Genomic DNA, 22,736 nt, shown 5'->3' with positions numbered 1-22,736 from the left:
CGGTTTGACACCCCTGGTATAGAAGATAACCGCGCAAAATTGGAAATATTAATGGTACCATTCCTAAAAGCTGCTGCGTTCTGTTTTGCGCGTCCAATAACAGGAAAAAAACGCTAGTTTACGCTTTTCTTTAATTCCCAAAAATCAAAAGACAGCAAAAGAAGAGACCGGTTGCTTCATTAAAATTAAACACATTGGGCGGGTTTAGCAGACACAGATTAAGCATAGTTTCGGACCACAAATCAAGCTCAATGGAGTTCTCTATTTAACGAGATGTTTTTTTAACTAGAAAATGGTCAACTATTGGACCCCTCCTGTCAACATGTTCATGTCTGTGGCAAACACTCCATCACACGTTAGTTAATGATGCTAAAGTAAACAGTTATAATGTTAAAAGTCAAAGAAGTGAATGTTGATGCTGCACTGAAAAGGCAGGACATAGAACATTCTGAAAATTCACTTCCCTGTGATTTTATGTCATGATTATAGTCATAATAATGCCAATTAAAAGTGTATGGCATTAAAACCATGATAAGAAAATGATAGGGAATTGAATCATCAAAAATGTTATTAAGCCACAGATGTAATTGTTCATTGCAAACTATTGTAGCAATACACATCATTCATTTGTAGCCTACCTTATAGTTGCAGGGTGCTAGCTAGTTAGCTGGCTAAACATTAGCGATTTAATTAGTTTACAGTAACGTCACATTGGACAGACTACCAAAACAGCAAAATTAAGTGACAGGTCTCATAAATACATTACCCGGAGATTCAATAAGGTAGTTGTATATAGTCTATCACAGCGTTCCCACTCTAAGTTAATTATCAAATTCCCTGACTTTTCCCTGACTTTACCTGATTAGAAACCTGAATTCCCATGACCTATAATGAACAGAAAAACAAGCACAGAGCGGAGCACTGAGCAGACAAAAACCAGCTCACAATATTTTAAACCCATCAATTTTGTGATCTTTATTTACAAGTTAACAGACATTTTCATAAAAATGTTTACAAAATGTATGAATTAACACAGATATTACTTTCTTTAACTCACTCTGTGCCCCAGGTGGATATATGCACCCAAACTATGAACATTCTAGATTGCGTGCTTTAGAAGAAAACAAGTAACTGATAAACATTTGAGCACAGGACAGTTCTGAATCTTTAGAATGTTGGACTCTGGCGCTCTATGGGGACAGAGTTCCGGAGTTCCATGGCAGTTAGTAAGTTAATACTTACATGAATTTAGCTCTGAATTATCAAATGCTTTAACATTAACATTAAACACATGGGGCCGGTTTAGCAGGCACAGATTAAGCATAGTTTAGGACCAGAAATCAAGCTCAATGGAGTTCTCTATTTAACTAGATTGTTTGTCCTATACTCTGCTTAATCTGTGTCTGCGAAACCAGCCCATGAAGTTCTGATAAAACTGCCTTAAACAACAAATTTTTATATCAGGCTTTTTTTTATACCAGGCTTGATAAAACTATTCATAATTGACGTGAAAACATTAGAAATATCTGCAGCCAGAAAAAGAATCATAGGTCTGTCTTATATAGATTCAAGAAAGGTGCAACCTCTTTTGAAAATGACAAGTTAAAGGCCAACTTTGCAGGCATCGGATGGTCTTTGCACCCTTCTTTGACAGTAGTATAGGATGTAGTTCCAGGGTTGGGGAATTTGCCTACCTCTACTGCATTCATATATTTCTTCAAGTCTGGCAATATCTTGATAATTCTCTCTGTAACTGGAACATTCTCTACTTGTTTTGCAGAATTTGAGTGGCATAAGAGATTTTCCTCCAACAGCTTTGCCATAATCTTCTTTTCGGGCAGGGGAATTTTTCAGTAACCAATAAGCATTACTTAAGAACTGGTATACATCCCAATCTGAGTCATCTGCATCTTTTTTAAATGTGCCGTGCTAAATATGTAGGCCACGGCTACCCACATGTAGTAACACAGTATTGACAGCTCGCTCAAGTTCTGTTAGTATAAGGTCTTGAAATTTAAAATTGACATCAGGTCCATCCATTGAAAGCTGTACAAGCCCTTTGTAATTTAACCCCTGTGTCGACTTGTGGAAGACCTCCACCATGTCCTCTGCTGTGGCGTGGTCCATGAATTCAGAAGTGAAGAAGCGTGGCAACAGCGTCAGTGTCCCAAAATCTTAAATGAATGTCCATTTGCTTTGTTTGGATTTTATGATTCAAGCTTTCATCAAAAACCCAAACACATCAATTCTTAAGAGACCTTATCCTGTCCATCAGAAGTGACTTGCAGTATGGTGCTCTGCCATAAACAGTCAAATAAGAGGATTTAGTCTCTCCACATTTAAAGTTCCCAGTAATGTCACTATCTGGGAACATTATTTTGAACAAAGAAAAAAAAGAAAAAATTACCATACCCCAAATATAGGCTATTCTTAATATTAAATTAATCTTAAGCACAATCCTATGAATAACTGTATTTCAAACTGCAATTGTGTCATCAAACCAGCTGTCCTCCGATATAAGCACTGACTGAACTATTATAATCATAATCATAGACTAGGCCTAACAGTAGTGCAATTTAATACCCAGTATTATAACTACACCACGACTGGAGTACCACCAGTATTAAACTCAGAACATAGCGGGTGTAGTCAATCTTTTGAATTACAGCTCTTTGGTAGATTCAAAAGAAAAAATAATTACTTTACACAAACCTATGAGTTTCCATACAAATAAATTCCGGTTGCAGAGGCTAAGAATTTGTCTGGCGTTAACGGTAATTAGCTTGCAACCTATAACTCACATTTTCAGTTCTGTCAGCGACCACTACAGGACTTACCTAACATAAACTGAAAAAATAACTATCTAGCTATGTTATGTTGACCGGTACGACATGTATGACCAGTGGGACTCAGTAAGCTTCAAGCACCACAAGATTTCAGCCTCCAGGGTTTTGCAGGTGTCAAGCCAAGACCTGCGCCACTGTGTCTCATACTGATGTCAGTGGTACTAGGGGTGGGAGCGGCTTCATTAGCTTACTGCTGTTCTCTTGGCATGGGCTGCGGTAGAGCAGTGATGGGCACTTAGCATGCTTCTTACTGTTAGCATGGCTGCGATCTATTTGACAGATCGATAAAAGTTTTCCAAACATTTTACTCTTCTGTCGTCTACATTTAATACCCGATCTTTACAATCATTATTCTGTAATGATTAGCCAAAGCTCTTGAAATTTGCATTTTCCCGGGATGTTTGCCTTTGTTACCAGGTAAAGGTAACTGCATATGTTGACTTAAGTGATTGCCAGTTGACAAGCAGGAAAGAGATAAATTGGCACTAAAAAATTAAGTAGCTTAACCATAACAATATGCAACACAGGAAATACATGAAATAACCCATTAAAGAAAAATACTGCATGAAAAATATTACATATATAAATGGCAACTAAAATGTAAACATGCAACAAAATTCCCTGATATTCCATGATTTGTACAAAAAAAAAATCCCTGACTTTCCATGTCTGGAATAGACTTTTTAAAATTCCATGATATTCCAGAAATTCCATGACCCGTGGGAACCCTGCTATCAGGATGACACCTTCGGCCACTGGGTTGGGTTATTCGCCCACTTTGATGGAGGCCGCCTGAATGGCCACTCAAATCCTATTTCTTGAGTTCTCTCTATATAACGTACATAAAATAATTATTTGCCTGACTGGCCATAGTGTTTGTGCTCCTAATAGCTAAAAAGCAATATGGTTTTCTTATTTTGTATGAATGAATTGGCAAAGATGTCAGATTTTGTATTCACTGCCAGTCAAATTTGATGGGCTGCTTACCCCCATAAAGGGGAGGGAGCATGACGCGAAGGCAAAGTACCCGGATGGGCTGCTCTCAACTCTAGGTGTTGTACCAATCCCAATGTACCCCCTAAACCCTAAGCCCTGAACCCTCACAGACTTAACTGATGTCACCTGGTGAGCGATTTAGTGCAAGAAGCTGCAAGGTAATGGGACAGAATTTATTATGTTACCTTGACGAAGCTGAAACATGTTGCACACTATTGTGGGACTGTTTATTTTAAGTTTTTTACTTTCTTCGCAACCAAGGCACTAAATAGATCGACTGCTTGATTTTTTGTCTTTCAGGCTCTTGCCCTACAGAGTGGACAAGAGGTAACTGTAAAAAACAATCTATATTTGTCAATAATCTATGTACTATTTTTGGTCAAAAAAGCATTGTTAAACAAAAACTTAAATAAATAGTTGGATATACTAGGTGTGTAAAAAGGTGATTACATTCCTCTCGTTTCATGTGTTCTATGTGCCATCTTAAATCCTTGTTAATGTAGTGCAGTTTACCGTTTTTCTCTTATAAAGGGGATTTGACAGGATTTTTCTCTCGCATCCGGGCTTCCCCTGGTAACTATAGACATTATGTTTTTTTTAATTATTATATTGCAAATAAAAGGGAACAAATTACATGTGAATAGTCAAAGAATACAAAACATATAACAATTATGGGATAAATAAAATATAAATAAGATTGCCAGGGGAAGCTTAGGGCATTACAAAAAAAATAGAGGCCTTTTTGTTGTTTGAGGCAGAAATAATAATTAATAAAATTTTCAACTTCATGGAGAAAAAGTACAAAACTAGGTTTCTTAGAGCTGAATTTACACTTATGAATGAGAAATTTTGCCAAAATAATTAATAATTTTATAATGAAGTACATCTTTTCTTTATTATGGCTTTTATAAAAGCAAAAAATAACATCCTTCCACAATAAAACAAAGTCTTTATAAATATGGTCAATGATGAATCTGCTGAGGTTTTGCCAAAACTTTCTGGTGTGTGGGCAATGCCAAAAGAGGTGCAAAAAGTTTCTGGGTGGTCTTCACAAAAAGAACCGTTTGTGTTGATGTCTCTTTTAAATGTAAACTTGTAATGATTAGCAGGGTAATATCTGTGAATTATTCTGAAAGGTACTTCTTTCACCTTGTTCACTATCAAATATCTGTGAGGAATCATCCAAACCTTTTTCCAATCAATTTCATTTACATATCAATTGCAATAAAATGTAACATTTGGAATAGAAACAATTTATTTCTGAAATAATGCACAAATGTTTTTATTATTATGAGGAAGTTGGGAAAAACAGATTCTTCCAACTGGTGATTCAGCCACATCGGGGAGGGAGACAGAGGTATGTGGAAGTCTGCCAGTATACTTAAAAAGCGTGATTGTGCCTGATGGAATGGCGTCAAATACAATTGCAAATTATTTCGGCATAACTGGAATGTCATATGTTGATAAAAGATCTCTGTATGAGAAAAGTCGCCCCTCTACATTGAATAGCTGGTCCACCAGCAGAATCTGATTGCGTACCCAATTCTCAAAATAAAATGACTTGTTCTTTATAAAATATCTCTGTTATTCCAAATTAGATACCTGTGAGGTGAGAAATTATGCTTGTAAATAAGAGACTAAGCTAAGAGGACCTGCTTGTGAAAAGTGGACAGTTTTACAGGGAGTTTGTCTACATTGTAGTTACAATTCAAAAATAAAGCCCAGACCACCAAAACGAGAGAATATATAATGGAGAATAAAATTCCAATTCGAGACAGGGTTTTTAAGAAAATGCTTAGGCCAATTAATCTTAAAGGTATTATTTAGAGTATTGAAGTCCAAAAAAGTTAGCCCAACAGATTTATATTCATTCATAACAACACTTCTTTTGATATAATGGATATGACGTTCCCAGATGAAGTCAAAAAGCATTCTACCAATGTCTTTACAGATTTTACTATCCAAGTGTAAAAAGAGAGCTGCGTATGTAAGCCTGGATATCCCTTCAGTCTTGGTAAGCAACACTCTGCCTTTTAGAGATAAGTCCCTTTGCAACCACTGGTTCAGTTTGTTCTGAGTTTTTTTATGATTGGAGAGAAATTTAACAGACATCTCACTTTCTGATCTTTAGAGATAATAATACCCAAGTACATAACGTTTTTCTTGATCGGAATGTTGCAAATAGTTTGTATATTACAATCTTTTAAAGGCAACAGCTCACAGTTATTAATATTTAGACATAAACCAGAGGCCTCCGAAAACTGGTTAATTACTTGAATGGTAACAGGTATCTGTCTTTTTTTTTTTTTTTTTAGATTGTGGTATCATCAGCAAGCTGACTGATGATGATATCCCTACCCGCAATAGAAATTCCTTGTATAGCACTATTACATACATAAGTTGTGAGAATTTGTGTACAAAGTAAAAACAAATAAGAGGAAATCGGGCATCCCTGATGAATACCCCGTTCCAGATTAAATCTAGAGGAAGTAAAATGTTTCAGTTTTATAGAGCTATTCCCGTTAACATATAATGTTCTAATTGCGGAAAAAGTACCCAAAACCAAATTTCTCTAAAGATAGAAAAATAAATTGGTGTTCTATTGTATCAAAGGCCTTATAGAAGTCTAAGAGGAGGATGAAGCTATCTTCAGATATTAGGTCAGAGTAGTCAAGTATATCTAATACTAGTATAATATTATTAGCGATATGCCTTTTTCTCATAAAGCCTGATTGTGTCAAGAGTTTCTTTAATTCTTCTGGCAAATATTGATGCCATAATTTTGTAATCATTGTTAAGCAGACAAATGGGTCTCCAGCTGTCAATAAAGAGCGGATCTTTTCTATGCTTGGGAAGCAATGTGACCAGCCCTTGAGTGAGGCTAGGAGGAAGGGAATCATTCTCTATACTCTCTGTAAAAACCTGTAGTAAAAAAGGGGCCAAATGCTCAGAGAACGCTTTATAAAGTTCTGCAGTTAACCTGTCAGTGCCGGGGGATTTATTGTTTTTAGGTCGAGCAATCGAATAAGTGACCTCTGCCAAAGTAAGTGGGGTGTCACAATAATCTTTGTCTGCCACATCGATCTTTCTTACATTATTTATGGAGTTAACAAAATGAGACGTAACTTCTTTATTATATTTTGAGCTGTATAAATTGCTATAGAATTGTGAGAAAAAAATTGACATTTATTTAGCGTAATCAGTAACGACCCCATTAATATTTAGATTATGGATGGAATTGATTTTAGATCGGTATCTTTCAAGACGGAAAAAGTAAGCAGAATTTTGCTCCCCCTCCTCCAGCCAACTTTTCCTAGACCTCACAAAGGCTCCCTCTGCTTTTTGTCGATATAATTAGCCTAATTTGTTTTGGAGTTGTAAAAGAAGTAGTCTATTCTCCTCTGAAACTTCCTTGGGTGGTCTCTGATAAAATGAGGAAATTGTATTTATGACTTCATCTTCTTCTGCTCTTTTAGCTTTGGCAATAGAGGTTCCATACTGTCTCAAGAATTTTCCTGACTCAAACTTAAACAGCTCCCAGTTAGTGTTGTAGGGTTTTTCCTTTTTAGCCTTGTTGTAATAATGAGTAATTATCCTAATAATTTCAGCCTTATCCTTTTCATGTTTTAACAGGGAATTGTTTAATTTCCAGTAGCAAGATCTATGGAATGTATTAGATGCACGAAATTGGATGTTTATATGAATTGCTCTATGGTCAGTAAGGGGTGTGGCATGGATATTTACTGTAACTTTCTCTTTTTCAATGTTACTGGATAATAGCCAAAAATCTATGCGAGACTGGCTGGATCCTGACCTGTTTCTCCAAGTAAAGGATCTTCCACTAGGAAATTTCTCTCTCCATACATCTACAATGTCAAATCTTCCCATAAGTCTTTTAAGGTTTTTGCTGATGGAGGAGGGCCGCCCAGGGGGCCACCTGTCAATATCATTATGTAGGTCAATATTAAAGTCTTCACCAATCAAAAGAAGAGAGTCTGGGTATCTGGTGAGCCAGAATGTAATTCTTTCCTCTATTGAATCAAGTAATTTATCATTCTCAAGTTTGTTATTGTAACTGTAAATATTAATAACAATGCTAGAAACGTTGTCAACTCTAAATTATAAGACATACGTAGTGTCCTAGGGAGTCACAGTGTGAGTGTAAGACATCACCCGAGAAAGTATTTTTAAGCGTGGTTACCCCAGTAGCCCTGAGAGAACGAAATATCGTTACCCCATTGAGATTTCCAAAAATTGACATCAGCAGATGTGGAATGACTTTCTTGAAAAAAACTAAAATCTGTACGAAGTTGTTTGGCAAAATAAAAATAAGGCTTTCCTTTTACAAATCTGTCTTAGTCCCCTAGCATTTACCCTCCCAGGTCGAGATCCGCGTACTGTGCTCATTTGCATAAATATTTATGAAAATCAAATCGCCATAATCGTCCGGTTTCAATGGTATATTATTTGTAGCCACTTTTGTGAAGCGTTCCGTGTATAATTTGGGTTGTCTGTGTATAGTTTGGGTTGCTATGGGAACTTTTCACCAGGCAACGACACTGACCATGCATCTTAGAAAAGCTAATGTGTAGACAAGAATAGTGATTACAAGGGTGTACATCACTATATATGATGTTTTGAACCATAATACATCGTTTGTATTATAAATATGATATAAAAAAAATAAAATTGTCAACATAGTATGGGGTTGTTCTTGAGTTTTTGGGAAGAAGTTGGTCATTTTTCTGAGTTTATAAATTATATAAGTCCAAATGTAACTAGCGATCTAGTGATTGCGTCATTACACCCCAAAATAAGTGATATAAAATAATTCTTTTTCATTTATAGTGTTTATTTCTAGGTAGGAGAACCCAAAATGTCCAACTAGTGAAATCCGTCCGAAATTCCCACCGACCACTTAGATGAAGACAAAGTTATTAACAAACGCGAGCAAGGAATAAACTAGAAAGTGATCAATAACCAATTGATTAGAAAGGTAATATCGGATAAGGGGACCGAGTGCTGCTTCATATAAGAGAGAAAAAAAAAAACATGGTAAAGAGAAAAGGATATAGTTCCGGCCAACTAAAAAGCATAGCGTTTCTAATCAACGGTCTAAAAGAACCCCCCCCCCCCAAAAAAAAAGAACATATAATAGAAATGGCAGCGATTTTGTAAATTAATGTGCCTTTGTAAAGACCTACTAACAGTCCAACAAAACCTATAACATTACAACATCAACTCTGAATGTAGTACAAATCAAACCCGTGGGTATCCTTGTGTTAACAGGCAGCAGGCAAGACTGTTTCTTAGGTGGGCAGAGGGACTTCTCCGTAGACAAATCCGCAACCTCCAATGAAGAAGGCTGGTTTGCCCTCCTCTCCAGCTTTTTTTTATCACTGGCCAAAGTTTGCTCCTTCATTCTCTGTCTTCTTTAGATAGATCCTCCACAAATCTTAATCCGTTGTCGCGCAGGTGAGGTGACGTCTTCGTTGAGTCCACCTCTGAGCCCTCATCCTCTGCTTCCTCAATGGAAGACGTGACAGCGGGATTGAGGAGATCCTCAAAGTACTCCTTCCACCGCCCGACGACATCCCCAGTTGAGGTCAACAGCTGCCCACCTCTACTGTAAACAGCGTTGGTAGGGCACTGTTTCCCTCTCCTGAGGCGCCGGATGGTTTGCCAGAATCTCTTCGAGGCCAGCCGATAGTCCTTCTCCATGGCCTCACCAAACTCCTCCCAGGCCCGAGTTTTTGCCTCCACAACCACCCGGGCTGCAGTCCGCTTGGCCTGTCGGTACCCGTCAGCTGCCTCAGGAGTCCCACAAGCCAACCAGGCCTGATAGGACTCCTTCTTCAGCTTGACAGCATCCCTTACTTCCGGTGTCCACCACCGGGTTCGGGGATTGCCGCCTCGACAGGCACCGGAGACCTTACGGCCACAGCTCCGAGCGGCCGCTTCGACAATGGCGGTGGAGAACATGGTCCACTCGGACTCAATATCTCCAGGCTCCCTCGGGATCCAGTCGAAGCTCTGCCGGAGGTGGGAGTTAAAGATCTCTCTGACAGGAGACTCGGCCAGACGTTCCCAGCAGACCCTTACAGTACGCTTGGGCCTGCCGAGTCTGTCCAGCTTCCTCCCCCGCCATCGGATCCAACTCACAACCAGGTGGTGATCAGGTGACAGCTCCGCCCCTCTCTTTACCCGAGTGTCCAAGACATACGGGCGCAGGTCAGATGAAACAACAACAAAGTCGATCATCAACCTGCGGCCTAGGGTGTCCTGGTGCCACGTGCACTGATGGACACCCTTATGCTTGAACATGGTGTTCGTTATGGACAAACTGTGACTAGCACAGAAGTCCAATAACTGAACACCACTCGGGTTCAGATCAGGGGGGCCGTTCCTCCCAATCACGCCCCTCCAGGTGTCACTGTCGTTGCCCACGTGGGCGTTGAAGTCCCCCAGCAGAACGATAGAGTCTCCAGTCGGAGCACTTTCCAGCACCCCTCCCAGAGACTCCAAGAAGGTTGGGTACTCTGCACTGCCGTTCGGCCCGTAGGCACAAACAACAGTTAGAGACCTATCCCCGACCCGTAGGCGCAGGGAAACGACCCTCTTGTTCACCGGGGTAAACTCCAACACATGGCGGCAGAGCTGGGGAGCTATAAGCAAACCCACACCAGCCCGCCGCCTCTCACCATGGGCAACTCCAGAGTGGTGAAGAGTCCATCCTCTCTCAAGGAGTGTGGTTCCAGAGCCCAAGCCGTGCGTAGAGGTGATCCCGACTACCTCTAGTCGGAACCTCTCAACCTCACGCACGATCTCAGGCTCCTTCCCCGCCAGCGAGGTGACGTTCCACGTCCCTAGAGCTAGTTTCCGTGTCCAAACATTAATATATACTTTTTATAATCATGGCATATCTATTGTAGGAGCTATTAAAATTAAGAAGTTCTGTTAAATTGTGAAACTTCAGATTTTGAAAAAATAAAAGGTGTGCATTGTTCCTCACCCTCCAATTACTAAGAATATACTGTTTGTACAGTCATGGTATATCTAATGTTGGAGCTATTGAAATGAAGAAGTTCCTTCAAATTTTAAAACCTCAGATTTTGAAAAAATAAAGGCTGTGCATTGTTCCTCACCCTCCCCTGATCATGAATTGATACTTTGTTCAATCGGGGCATATCTGTTGTTGGAGCTGTTGAAACGGGCATATATGTTGGCGTAAGATTTTGCTTACACTCCTCTCACCGCCTGATTTATGAAGCTGTGCGTACCTTTAAAATCCAGGTGTACGCAATACCTGCCCTTAAAAAATGCCGCGGCTGAAAACGATCGTTTCCGCTTCCCCCACGCCCTCATTTTACACCATGGACACACGGAAGACGGCAAAAAAGAGAAACTTCTCTGACGTGGAGATTGAGACGATCACCAGGGAGGTAGAAAGAAATAAAATTGTTTTATTTGGCAGTTTAAAAAGCGGAATAAAAGATGATGATGTGATGTGGAGTACCATTCATTCACATTAATAATTGCATGACAATTTGTAATATTCGTCTTATTATTTTATGATATTAATTATTAATGACGTTTATTGTTATTTAGAAGAATAATGTTGTTATTATTATTATTTCTATTATTATTATTTATAAGAAGAAGAATGTCATTTTTATTATTTTGTCAGTCTGAATTATATTTTGGTCATTAAAAGCCTTTTATTACTGAACCCAGTCCGTGCGCAACTGCCAGGCCTACCCTGAAACGTCATGTAAAGCGCACAGGCTCGCATCTGAAGGAATGCATATAAATCAAATGCTTTGGTAAAGTCACACAAATTAAACATTAAAGTCCATGTTGCACAAAAATAAACACTGAAGTTTGTAATTATTATGTTGTTGTTTTTTTTACAGTGGGTCATAACATATTATATCTTTTAGTTTGTCAGTGCGTTAGGATTTTCTTTTCTGCGCATTTCCGCACTAACTCAAAACGTGCGTACACCACCTCCTGAGCTGGAGTAGGATTTGAGTGCCGTACGCCAACGTCCATATTGATAAATCTCAAAGTCACCGTGGTTTTGGGTGTACGCCAGGTGTACGCTGGAAATTTGGTGTACGCACTTTTGATAAATGAGGGCCAATGAGACTAATATTGGATTATATGAATACTTCGTTAAAGAGCTATTTAGATTTGAAGAGCCGAACGTCTGTCGAATTTCCAACCTAAAACTAACTTCACCGCAGTATTGTAGCTTCATCTTTGTTGATACCGGAAGTCAAATCTTGCCGGAATTCCCTACTCTGTGTAAAACCCTCCCTCCGCCATCCAACCAATCATCGTTTGTGCGGCTCGGCTTTTGACATACGCGTAGCTACGCGCTTTTAGATTTCTGAGCTGGTGCGTTCACACTACTTATGCGGCCTGGCTATGCGGGCCTGTGTGGCTCTGTGCTATGTCCGCGGGCCCTACGCAGTCGCGTTATGAAGTATAAATCAGCCATTAGCCAGCAGAGGGCGTAGGCAATATTAAGTAGTAGAACAAATGGAGTTATAAATTGCCTCCTACTGAGAGTAGTTATATATAGGGCTTCCCTAGCGTCAGGATAATTTTGAGTAATGAAATGTGACAATGTTTCATTTTATAATATGTAGGCCAGGATATGAGGTAATTTATGTACATAGGACGTGAGACCATTTGAAGACAAATGCTCTTTATTGGATTTTTTTTAATCTCTTAATGGAAGCAAAGAACAGAAGGAAGGTCTTTTAAAGCTATTAAGAATGTGATGTTACCATGTGCAAAGCAATATCTAAGGCATGTTCAACACAGCTATAGCATAATACGCTGCCCAGTCAAAAATGTGTTGAATCCATTTTTGACTATGTGATCTGACCAGGAATAACTCTATGCCCCAAATCCATGTCAGTTCTTCCTGGCTCAAATGTGAAATAATACTATAATAGATGGCTCATGTCACCTACAAATTCCTGCTGTCATCTAGAAAAAAGTGATGTTTATATTATCATAAATCAGGGAACAATTGACAAATCATATTGTAAAAAACCTAAATATTGTCCCCTCTGTCTTTTGATTGCTGACACATGCCCATACACACACTCACTTATGCACATGCACACACACATCATTATTTACTTTACAGATTCTAAAGGTTCTACATCCAACACTTCAAATACATATCTTAAATACAATTGATACTAATTCAGAAATTTTCTTCATGATAAAATCTATAGACTTTCTTTTAAAAACATCCCGGTCAAATGGAATCACTAAAAAGGCTTATAAATATGAACTCTGTGGATGATGAGGTATTCACAGGCAACTAACAGATGGACACATATGCGTGGTCTTGCGGACACAAATTAATGTTTGCCCTAGACTAACACAGTTTATTAGCCCAGGACACTGTGTACAGTTACAACTGGCCCACAATGTGCCGTCGGGTACACTTCTCATGAAAAACAATAACACTGTCTCAGGTGGAGGTTACAAAATATTGAGTTAGCTGTTATCAGGCAGTGGTTTCTGAAATTTAACAGACTTGTAAACACAACGGTGGACGCATCATGTCCTAAAACAACAATACATAAAAAAAAACACCATGAATGGAGGTAATTATTGTGCTATTGCAGAAGTGGAAAACATTTTGTCTCAAGGGCCACACGTTCCTTTTTTATGTGTTTTGTTAATCAAAAATCAATTTGTGGGCCATAAAGGAGCAGTAATTAAACAATGTCTAGTTCCATGATCATTTATCCATACATTTAGTCTATTTATGTTTAAGAGTGGGCTGGAGTACCATGGGCTGGACTGATTTGCCGCAAGCCAGATATAGCTACAGCCAGTCCCCGCCCCTTAGTTTGCCTAACCCAGTGCTATTGTATCAATGAGGGACACAACACTGGATAACACATGGGCTAGAAACATAAATCTTTGTTTAGCTTCAGTCCCATTACGCTTGCCTCAACATGTTCTAATCGTGTACGGAGAACATTTTCTGTTTCTGAACAGTATACAATCAAATCGGAATACAATACAAAAGGTTTCCTTTTATGTTTTGGGAATGTTTGATACCTTCCCAATCCCATCAGAGGCGGTCCAATTTTTCAAGCCCAAACATATTATTTGCACAAAGGTTGTAGAGCTTTACCGAAAGTGCTGCTCCATCAACCACAAACCACAGTCTGCTGTTTTGCGAACCTTCAATCTGGCAGGCGTAAAGAATGTAAAAGTCCAATCAGCTCCGATGGACTGAACTATTCATCTCCACTCTTCTCTGAGCTTGTTCCCATGGCGACCGCCTCGTAGCAGCGCCCCGCAGCCCCATGCTCTGGTGAGTGGCCGACAGGGAGCTCGTAACCTTTGCTTGCTGAACCCATGCGTTTTCGGTTGCGAGCGCCAGGCTGGTACAGCTGCATGGCTGGCCGGTCCTTTATGAAGAGCCAACGGAAGGGGAAAGTGACACAACTTGGGTTACTACAACATCAGCAACAGCAGCACAAACACCAAGACTAGGCCTTTACCTTTGTCAGGGAAAACCTCTTTAAACATGAATTCCAGAATGGTCTCTAACCCAGATCCTCTGCTTCGTAACACAAAAGACTGCCCACAGCGTTTCTACTGTTTGAGCTATACAAGAGGTACCATCTAACCACTGTCAGCTTACAATAATAACATTTTCAGTTTCAGTGTTTTAAAATAAAATATCAATAACCAATATCTGACAATGTACCATTTGTAATTCGGTAATATAAAACAATATGGTCAGGGGTTTTAAAATCTTTTGCAATGAAATGTATAGCTGTGAGTTTCTTGCAAAGAAACTGCTAGGTTTGCTTCATTTACCGTACAATCATACTGAATTAAAATAATGCATTATTTTGTCATTCACTTTCCTTAAAATAGACAGTATGTCGTGTACACTGTCTTGTATGCACAGGACCTTGGTGTATAGCAGGTCCCTTAACCCCTGCACCCCACATATCTGACCGTAGTATTTTATTTTTATTCATCACGAACAATAGGTTACTTTAAATCCTTCAAACCCTGTCTATCCGGCAGGCCAGCTGGCTCAACTGAAACAATTTTAATGGCTACAAATAAGTTTACTTTTGAAAGTCTGGGACATAAACAAGAATTATGAGTAGTTGTACATCTGTACACCATCCTCCATCCCAGATGCAGAAATGCTAGCTTTACATTGGCTGGTAGTAGAAAGACTAGCTGAATGTACCTTGTTTGGCAGAGCCCCTCCTATCTGGTGTGGCCCCTCAGATTGGGTCATCCCTCTGTCCTGATGGTTTAACACAGCCTGGGAGACGTGGTTTGGATCACTCTGAGTTACTTGCACATAAGTCATATCATGTGGCTGTTATTTACATGTGCCGGTTCCTACATGTTCTGATGTGTAGTGCATATTACTGCCATTGAAAATGTGAAAACTATCTACGCCTGACCTTTTCTTGCTTACCTTGTCACTAACCTTGTTCCGCACACGTTCCTTCCTACTACTGCCAGTCTCCTCCCTGTCATCCTTGCTTGGCTTTTCGCCCACCTTTTCACTTGTTTCGGGGCAATAAGAATAGGTGCTGGGGTGCTGGCTGTCTTTCTTTGCACGGTCCTGGCAGTAGCCTTTGCCCCATTTCGTCTCCTCCTTGCGCCGCATGAACTTGTCAAACTCGTAGTGGTGGCGCTGTCGTTTCCTCTCCTCGTCTCTTCCTCTGTGGTCTTTGTCTCTCTGCCTGCGGCCGTGCTCCCTCTGCTCCTTATCGCTCTCTGTCTGACCCCTAGTAGCAGAAAAGGGATGAAGAGTTAGGAGGGATTATGGCAATATGCCATTTGTGGCAGACTGGCATATTACAATCTGTCTACATTAATTAGATTATTCATTATTAAGCAGTCATTCTGAATGGGGCAGTGAGAGAATATCAATCAAGATTAGCTTAATCCTGAAACGGTTTTGGACACACCCAGTCAAGTGAATAGGTAGGTGTGTCCAAACTATTGACTGGTACTGTATTTTTCTCTATAGTTTCAGGATGACTTACATTTCCTCATTGCACCATTCAGAAATCTTGATTAATAATTAATGATCTATTTAAAGGTGTCACTTTTGACATTTAAAAGGCCTATGCGTATTCCCAGTGATAGCATAGTGTATTGAATAGAATAGGCAAACCTCTCATTGGATATTGAAAAAGTATTACAGTAACCACATATATCCAGCCTGTCCAAAGAGAGGAATAAGTGCTTACAGACTCAGTGTTCTTTGGTTCTGGTATCATTTCAGGACATGGCTCTGGCTAGAAATGTCAGTTTTTCATGTGATGTGTCTGAGACAAGGTGAGATAGCTTTTTTGAAAACAGTGTGATTTTAGCAGAGCTTTACAATTTTAATGGGGTGATCATGTGAGGGATTTTAAATAAAACTCATAGTAATCTACATGAATTATTCACTGAAAGATTCTTACTTGTCCTTTGACTTAATGTGTCCAGAGGTTTTGTCCCACTTGGACCTCTCGGTGTCCCCACTGTCTCCTTTGTCCTTGAGCCTGTCAGAGTCCATGTCATCGTCCCGGTCACTTTTCTTCAGGAGCTGAGGAAAAACCAAAACACACTCATTACACAACAAACAACAGTTCTTAACAAAGAAATAACTAAAATATCTCATGACAGCCTACGTTATAGGTGAAACTGGTGAAACCCTACTGTATTTTTTCTGATTCATTCTTCTTTTTTTTTTATGCTAATACTTGTGTGATATAAAGTCCCAGAGGGACCTAAATATGAATAATAGTAAAGGCCACAACCCACAGCCTTTCATTATTTGACATGCCTCATAGTGGCACTATAACAAGCCTCTGAACATGCAAGATCACTACATTCACCCTGTGTGATATAGTCTGGTAAGTCAATACATAAATTGTGTGAAAAATGCTTCAAAGCCTATTCCTTTAGTATGTGCCAAATAAACAATGTTCAAGAAACTTGATACTGGTCATATATGGAACAAAGCCTCTCAAAACAACATTTTGCAGGCTAGTAGGTCAAAACATATGGTCACTCCAGACCAATAAACATTCAAGTGGGTGTGGTTTTTTGCAAAAAACACCAAAACCCTAACCCTAACCACATGGTGGACAAGTTCCAACTACATGGTAGCATTAATGAACAAAGATGAATTTGCAAGCTCACGCCAGGTGATCTAGAGTCTTCACAATTGTTGCACAGGTCAATCTCCTCACAGGGAGCATATTTGCTGTTGGGACCCAATAACCCACACAAAAAATTGGGTTATAATATCAATTGATTCAAATATCCAAAACACTATTAGAAATTCCTCAAATTAAACTGTGACAAAACAACAAATCCACCCTCACCAAAAACTGAAACTTTTACTGTCAGCATCGATGACACCATTGTTTCTCCATCCCACCATGCACATAACCTTGCAATCATTCTGGACTCTACACTCTCCTTTGATCAGCACATTAAACAGACTGTAAAATCTGTATTCTTCCATCTCCGCAACATTGCCAAACTCAGACCTTCCCTCTCCCGTCCTGCTGCTGAAATCCTGATACAAGTTCTCAAAACCTCCCGTCTTGACCACTGCAACACCCTAGTCTCCGGCATCAAATTTACATCCCTCCATAAGCTCCAAATAGTTCAGAAATCTGCGGCCAGACTACTCACTCACACCAAGTCCCGGCAGCATATCACCCCTATCCTCTGTGAGTTACACTGGCTTCCAACGCATTGACTACAAGATCCTTCTAATGACATATAAAGCCCTAAACAATACTGCCCCCACATACCTCTCCTTCTTCTTCCATATCAGCCTACACACTCACTCCATTCCAGTACTGCAGGCTACCTCATAATCTCCAAGTCCAAGCTCAAAGGCTTTAGTGACAGGGCATTCTCAAGGGTTGCTCCTAGGCTCTGGAACTCTCTCCCCAAAACTATCTGTGACTCTGAGCCTATCCCCATCTTTCAGCAATGCCTCAAAATCGCCTACTCCTAGCCATTCCCATACTCTCAATTTTCTTTGTTTTCTTATGGTATTTTTTTGTTTGTTCCTGTTCCATGTCCATTTTGCAAAGCGTCTTTAGGTCCTTGAAAACCGCTATATAAACATATTGCATTATTATTTATTACTATTAAGATGTAACATATGTAAACACTATTAAGACATAACACTGAATTTGGCTAATTTGGCCTTATGATTACATCACTTGGTCCTTGCCACTCAGTGTGATTACATTTGGCACACTTTGTCAGGGTTTTGATTCTACCACATTGATAAACTATTCAATTTGGTCACATGGTGGCACCATTGGAGAGGAAATAGCATCAATGCAACATATGATGCATCTATGGAAATATTGCACAACTGCGTCTCAACTCAAAAGTGGAGCTTTAAAGGTAACTTTTGCATTAATGCTGAATCCTACTGCTTGCAGCATTAATTTAACTTTTTATTTTACACGTTTGTTAAAAAATAGACTTACTATACAATGTAAGTATGACTGAAAACACACTGTCATTTTTAGCAACAATGTGGGAACTACTGGATTTAACCTCAGGGACAGAACAACAGATTTTTCACTTTGCTTGTTGAGGGATTTGATCCAGAAACCGTCTAGTTACTGCTCAGATGTCATAACACCTTGAACACCCTGCAACTTGAATAAACCAGTGTCCACCTTTATCTTGATCTCTTTCTCTGACAGTTTCTTCTGTTTATCTGCCTCCTTGCGTTTGCGTCGCTCCTCCTCTCTTCGCTTCCTCTTCTCTTCCTCTCTCTGTCTTTTCTTCTCCAGCTCCCTGCGCCGCCGCTCCTCTCTCTTCTCCTCTCTTATCCTCTGTTAAAGAAAAACGGTCCTAAATCTTAGATTTCATCTATATCATGGGTGGGCAACTGTTTTGACTGGGGCGCCCATCTGATCTGATTTAAAAAACTATTCATTTTTGAAAACTAGTTTCTTCTTGAAAGTTGCATGTTGTAAAATTTGAAAAAGTTAAACATTAGACAGTGAGGAGAGAGAGTTGTTGAAGAGAAACCCATGCTACAGTAGGACACTGGAGGAAGTGGCTGAAATTGGACCACAGTCACTAATATATTTATTCTAAAAAACCCTTCCCGGCTCCCATTACATTTTGCCAAATTTTTATCTATAAGGATGGGAGTCCAGAAAGGGCAACTAAACATGCAATATAACAATGCTGTAACACTGTTCCTACCTGCTTCTCAAGTTTTTTATTTTTGATATACTCCAGAAGAGGTGTTGTTCGTTTGGCTGCAAGTAAATCACATATAAAAACCAAAGTCAGAGAGATTGACCCACTGGACTTATTTGTTGTTTTACTGACTGATTTTCTGATTGATTCAACACCTATGAGTTCCCTAGTCTTGGCCTCTATCTCTCCCAGCAAGGTTTCAGGGTTGGCCATGGACTTCTCTTCATCACAGGAGTAGTTCTCCAGAAACCGCCGATACTCTGGATCTGCAGAGGGACGAAAGTAAAGCATGATGAGTCAACAAAAAATGTGTTGCAAATGTTACATTGTTACCAAGGCTGTAGAGGTAAAGTCAAAGAGTGGTAAGAATCTAGACTGAAAACTTAAGATGACAGGCAGTAAATTATCATGAACGTTTTGACATTGAACCCATCAACGGTCAGGCATTCAGACTGTATGTCCAGAACCTACCTTCTTCAATACTTCCAGCTTTTGCATCTTTCTTTTTGAGTTTCTTCTTGGAGACTTTCTGAAATGGGGCAAACTCTACCACAGCAGGGTACTCCTGGCCTGAACAAATATTGACATGGAGACAGATCATCACTAGGCAACACTGGACTCACTGATCAAACCATTACCATGCCACATCAGGTGTCTCATGAAAGACAATTAAGAGTGCTTAAGGTGTACACACACAGACACAAACATACACACACAGAATGTGCATACATATACAATGACATTTTATAGCACCACACATACAAACAAAATCACAAGATAGCATTACAAGTGGACAACTGAGAATATGAAATCTGTTGACTGCTAAGGCTTTGTGTTTCATTGGATAATATTGCATATGCAGCAGTGTTATACATTGCAAAAAACTAATAACATTATGTCAACACTAACCACTTACACTTTGGTAATTGGAAAGGAGTAGATTTCCCGGATACAGATTAAGCCCCATTCACTACAAAGTAAGTTCACCAAAAACAAAGCTTTTTAGTCCAAGGCTTGCACTGTGTCTGGGAAACTGCACCTTAATGTTTAAATTAGGCAGTGCTTCCACAGACAGCCCAATTATGGGCAAAGAGGTCTGATGTGATTGGTAAAAATACCAAAATCTGGCAAAATAACAGAACTGGGCTACTTGTGTAAAAGTCTACAGTGAAAACGTACCTTTGTTATCAATGAAAACATAGCCATCAAAGCGATCGCTGAAGAGCAGGATGTCTTCCGGGTTTTTGAAGTTGATGTATGCTCTGGAGAACAGGTGTGGGTAGAGGCTGCAGGGAATTGACATGAAGATATTGTTATAGAAAAGCCATTTAGCCAGAGCAGCCTATTAAGAATGTGGTTGTGGTTTTAACAGGAATTTTAGGTGGTAGGGTAATGATAATGTGACAATGTCTAGAGTTCCAGCGTTGTTCTTGTTAGTTAAATAACAGTTAATCCACTCACGGTGAACAGCAGAAGGAGTATGACTGGAGTCTTAAAGGGACTGACTGTACTATTATATGGAAGTGACCTTAATAAGTAATATAGCTGTCATCTTTTAAGTCGATTTTGAGGAGCTGGGTACACAAGACCTGTGGAGGAAGGTACTATGGGAGAAGGTATTATTTGCTGTCTAACCATAAGATATTATGGTCAGACAGCAAAATTGATTATCGTGCAGGGATTTTCTCACAACACTGCTATTGGCTAACAAAAGCCAAGTGTGACAGACTTTTCCACAAGACCTTCCACAGACTTAGGTGGCTATGTCTGGGAAAAAGATGAACAGAATAATAGCACAACGCATCATTAATCTGTGATTTAAAGTCCCAATATAACAATGAATCATTGCATTGACTCCAGCAAATATTCACCTTTGATCAGCAGGGAAGAACTCAAAGTAGTCATAGGATGGAAGAGGACTGAGCTGCTCTTCCAGCTGGTCCTTGGACAGGTTAGGTGGAAGTCGCCTTATTACTACCTGGAACCAATACATACATGCACAACCACAAAATGGTGGGTAAAAATTACAAATGTGGTCTAGGGTGGCCCAGTGGTCGGGGCAAATATCTCCAAGCACATGAACTGCTGTAGCATAGGTTTATTATCGAGCGCACAGCTTTTTCGGCAAAAAGCTTTCCCCATTTTCCTGTCTAATAGAGCATCAAACATTTCTGAAAATGTATATACTGAACAGCCAAGCACTTTCAAAACATTCAAGGACAAGCCCGTAAGTTGGATTTACCAGGCTATTTATTATTGAATACGTTTGAGTCGGTTGTTTGATTACATAATGACGAGGTTATTTCCTATAAAATATTTCCTATAAAATACTTTGCCCTTTTATCAACATAGCATAGCATAAGCTAGTTACATGCATAAGGCTACTAGCAAATTACCATATTGTTGTTTACAAACAAGCATTGGCCTACGACATTAGATATGTTGTTGACATATTGCATGCGCCTGACAATTGAGATCGTAGCATGCCTACGCATATCCTGACAACGTTCGCTGTCTGTGGTGCTGATTATCTAGCTTCCATATCGTCCATATCTACAACAAGACAAGTAAAAACACGCCATTACAACGATCTGCCTACCTTTGTAAAGACCTCTTTCTTCTCTTCTTTCTGCTTTGAATTGACGGATAAGGCGTTCTGTTCCCTGGGAATGTCTCTGAATTGTATTTCGACGACACTTTTCTCCCTTGCTCCGGTGATTTGGTCCTTTTCAGACCTCATCTCTCTCCATCTCCCTTTCCTGTGGAAGTCACTTTCCCCTCGCGAGAATTGTAAGCCAAGCACCGCGAGTCTACCGCGTATGGAGCAGAGGCGCTGTCCCTAAAGAGCTAGTGCTGCTGTGCAATTTATGATGTGTCTTCTCCTTTCTGCTACACACATAGAGTTAAACATATAGGTTATAGACCAATCAGCCATAACATTATGACCACTGACAGGTGAATTGAATAACACTGATAATCTCATTATCATGGCACCTGTCAGTGGGTGGGATATATTAGGCTACATTCTGTCCTCAAAGTTGATGTGTTAGAAGCAGGAAAAATGGGCAAGTGTAAGGATCTGAGAGACTTTGAAAAGGGCCAAATTGTGATGGGTAGACAACTGGGGTCAGAGCATCTCCAAAACTGCAGCCCTTGTGGGGGTGTTCCCAGTCTGCAGTGGTGAGTATCTACCAAAAGTGGTCCAAGGAAGGAAAAGCTGTGAACCGGCAACAGAGTCATGGGCAGCCAAGGCTCATTGACGCACGTGGGGAGCGAAGGCTGGCCCATGTGGTCTGATCAATCAGACGAGCTACTGTAGTTCAAATTGCTGAAAAGGTTAATGCTGGTACTGATAGAAAGGTGTCAGAATACACAGTGCATCACAGTTTGTTGCGTATGTGTCTGCGTAGCCACAGACCAGTCAGGGTGCCCATGCTGAACCCCGTCCACTGCCGAAAGCACCTACAATAGGCATGTGAGCATCAGAACTAGACCACGGCGCAATGGAAAAAGGTGGCCATGTCTGATGAATCACATTTCCTTTCACATCACTTGGCCGGGTGCATGTGTGTTGCATACCTGGAGAACACAGAAGAAAGCAAACCGGCGGAGGCAGTGTGATGCTTTGGG

General features: G+C 39.9%; 1 protein-coding gene across 2 annotated transcripts; it reads right to left on the bottom strand.

Annotated features, from left to right (window-relative positions):
• Positions 1-12,538: 12,538 nt before the first annotated feature.
• Positions 12,539-21,987, bottom strand: upf3a (UPF3A regulator of nonsense mediated mRNA decay). Of its 2 annotated transcripts, none has more exons than XM_010905695.5 (11): positions 21,706-21,987; positions 20,978-21,084; positions 20,286-20,392; positions 19,578-19,676; positions 19,262-19,372; positions 19,110-19,165; positions 18,572-18,730; positions 16,334-16,458; positions 15,346-15,649; positions 15,097-15,174; positions 12,539-14,293 (listed from the first exon to the last, which is right to left on the bottom strand). In XM_010905695.5, the coding sequence occupies exons 1-11, from the start codon at positions 21,844-21,846 to the stop codon at positions 14,120-14,122; spliced, it is 1,461 nt and encodes a 486-aa protein (XP_010903997.1). In that variant the 5' UTR covers positions 21,847-21,987; the 3' UTR covers positions 12,539-14,119. The 2 variants fall into 2 exon arrangements, with proteins under 2 accessions (XP_010903997.1, XP_010903995.1); XM_010905693.3 differs by having other exon boundaries at positions 15,334-15,649; positions 21,706-21,985.
• Positions 21,988-22,736: the final 749 nt, after the last annotated feature.

This window comes from Esox lucius, chromosome 16 (assembly GCF_011004845.1).
Source record: "Esox lucius isolate fEsoLuc1 chromosome 16, fEsoLuc1.pri, whole genome shotgun sequence".
Classification (NCBI taxonomy): Eukaryota; Metazoa; Chordata; class Actinopteri; order Esociformes; family Esocidae; genus Esox; species Esox lucius.
The sequence above is the reverse complement of the archived record's forward strand: the minus strand, read 5'-3'. Positions and strand labels throughout refer to the sequence as shown.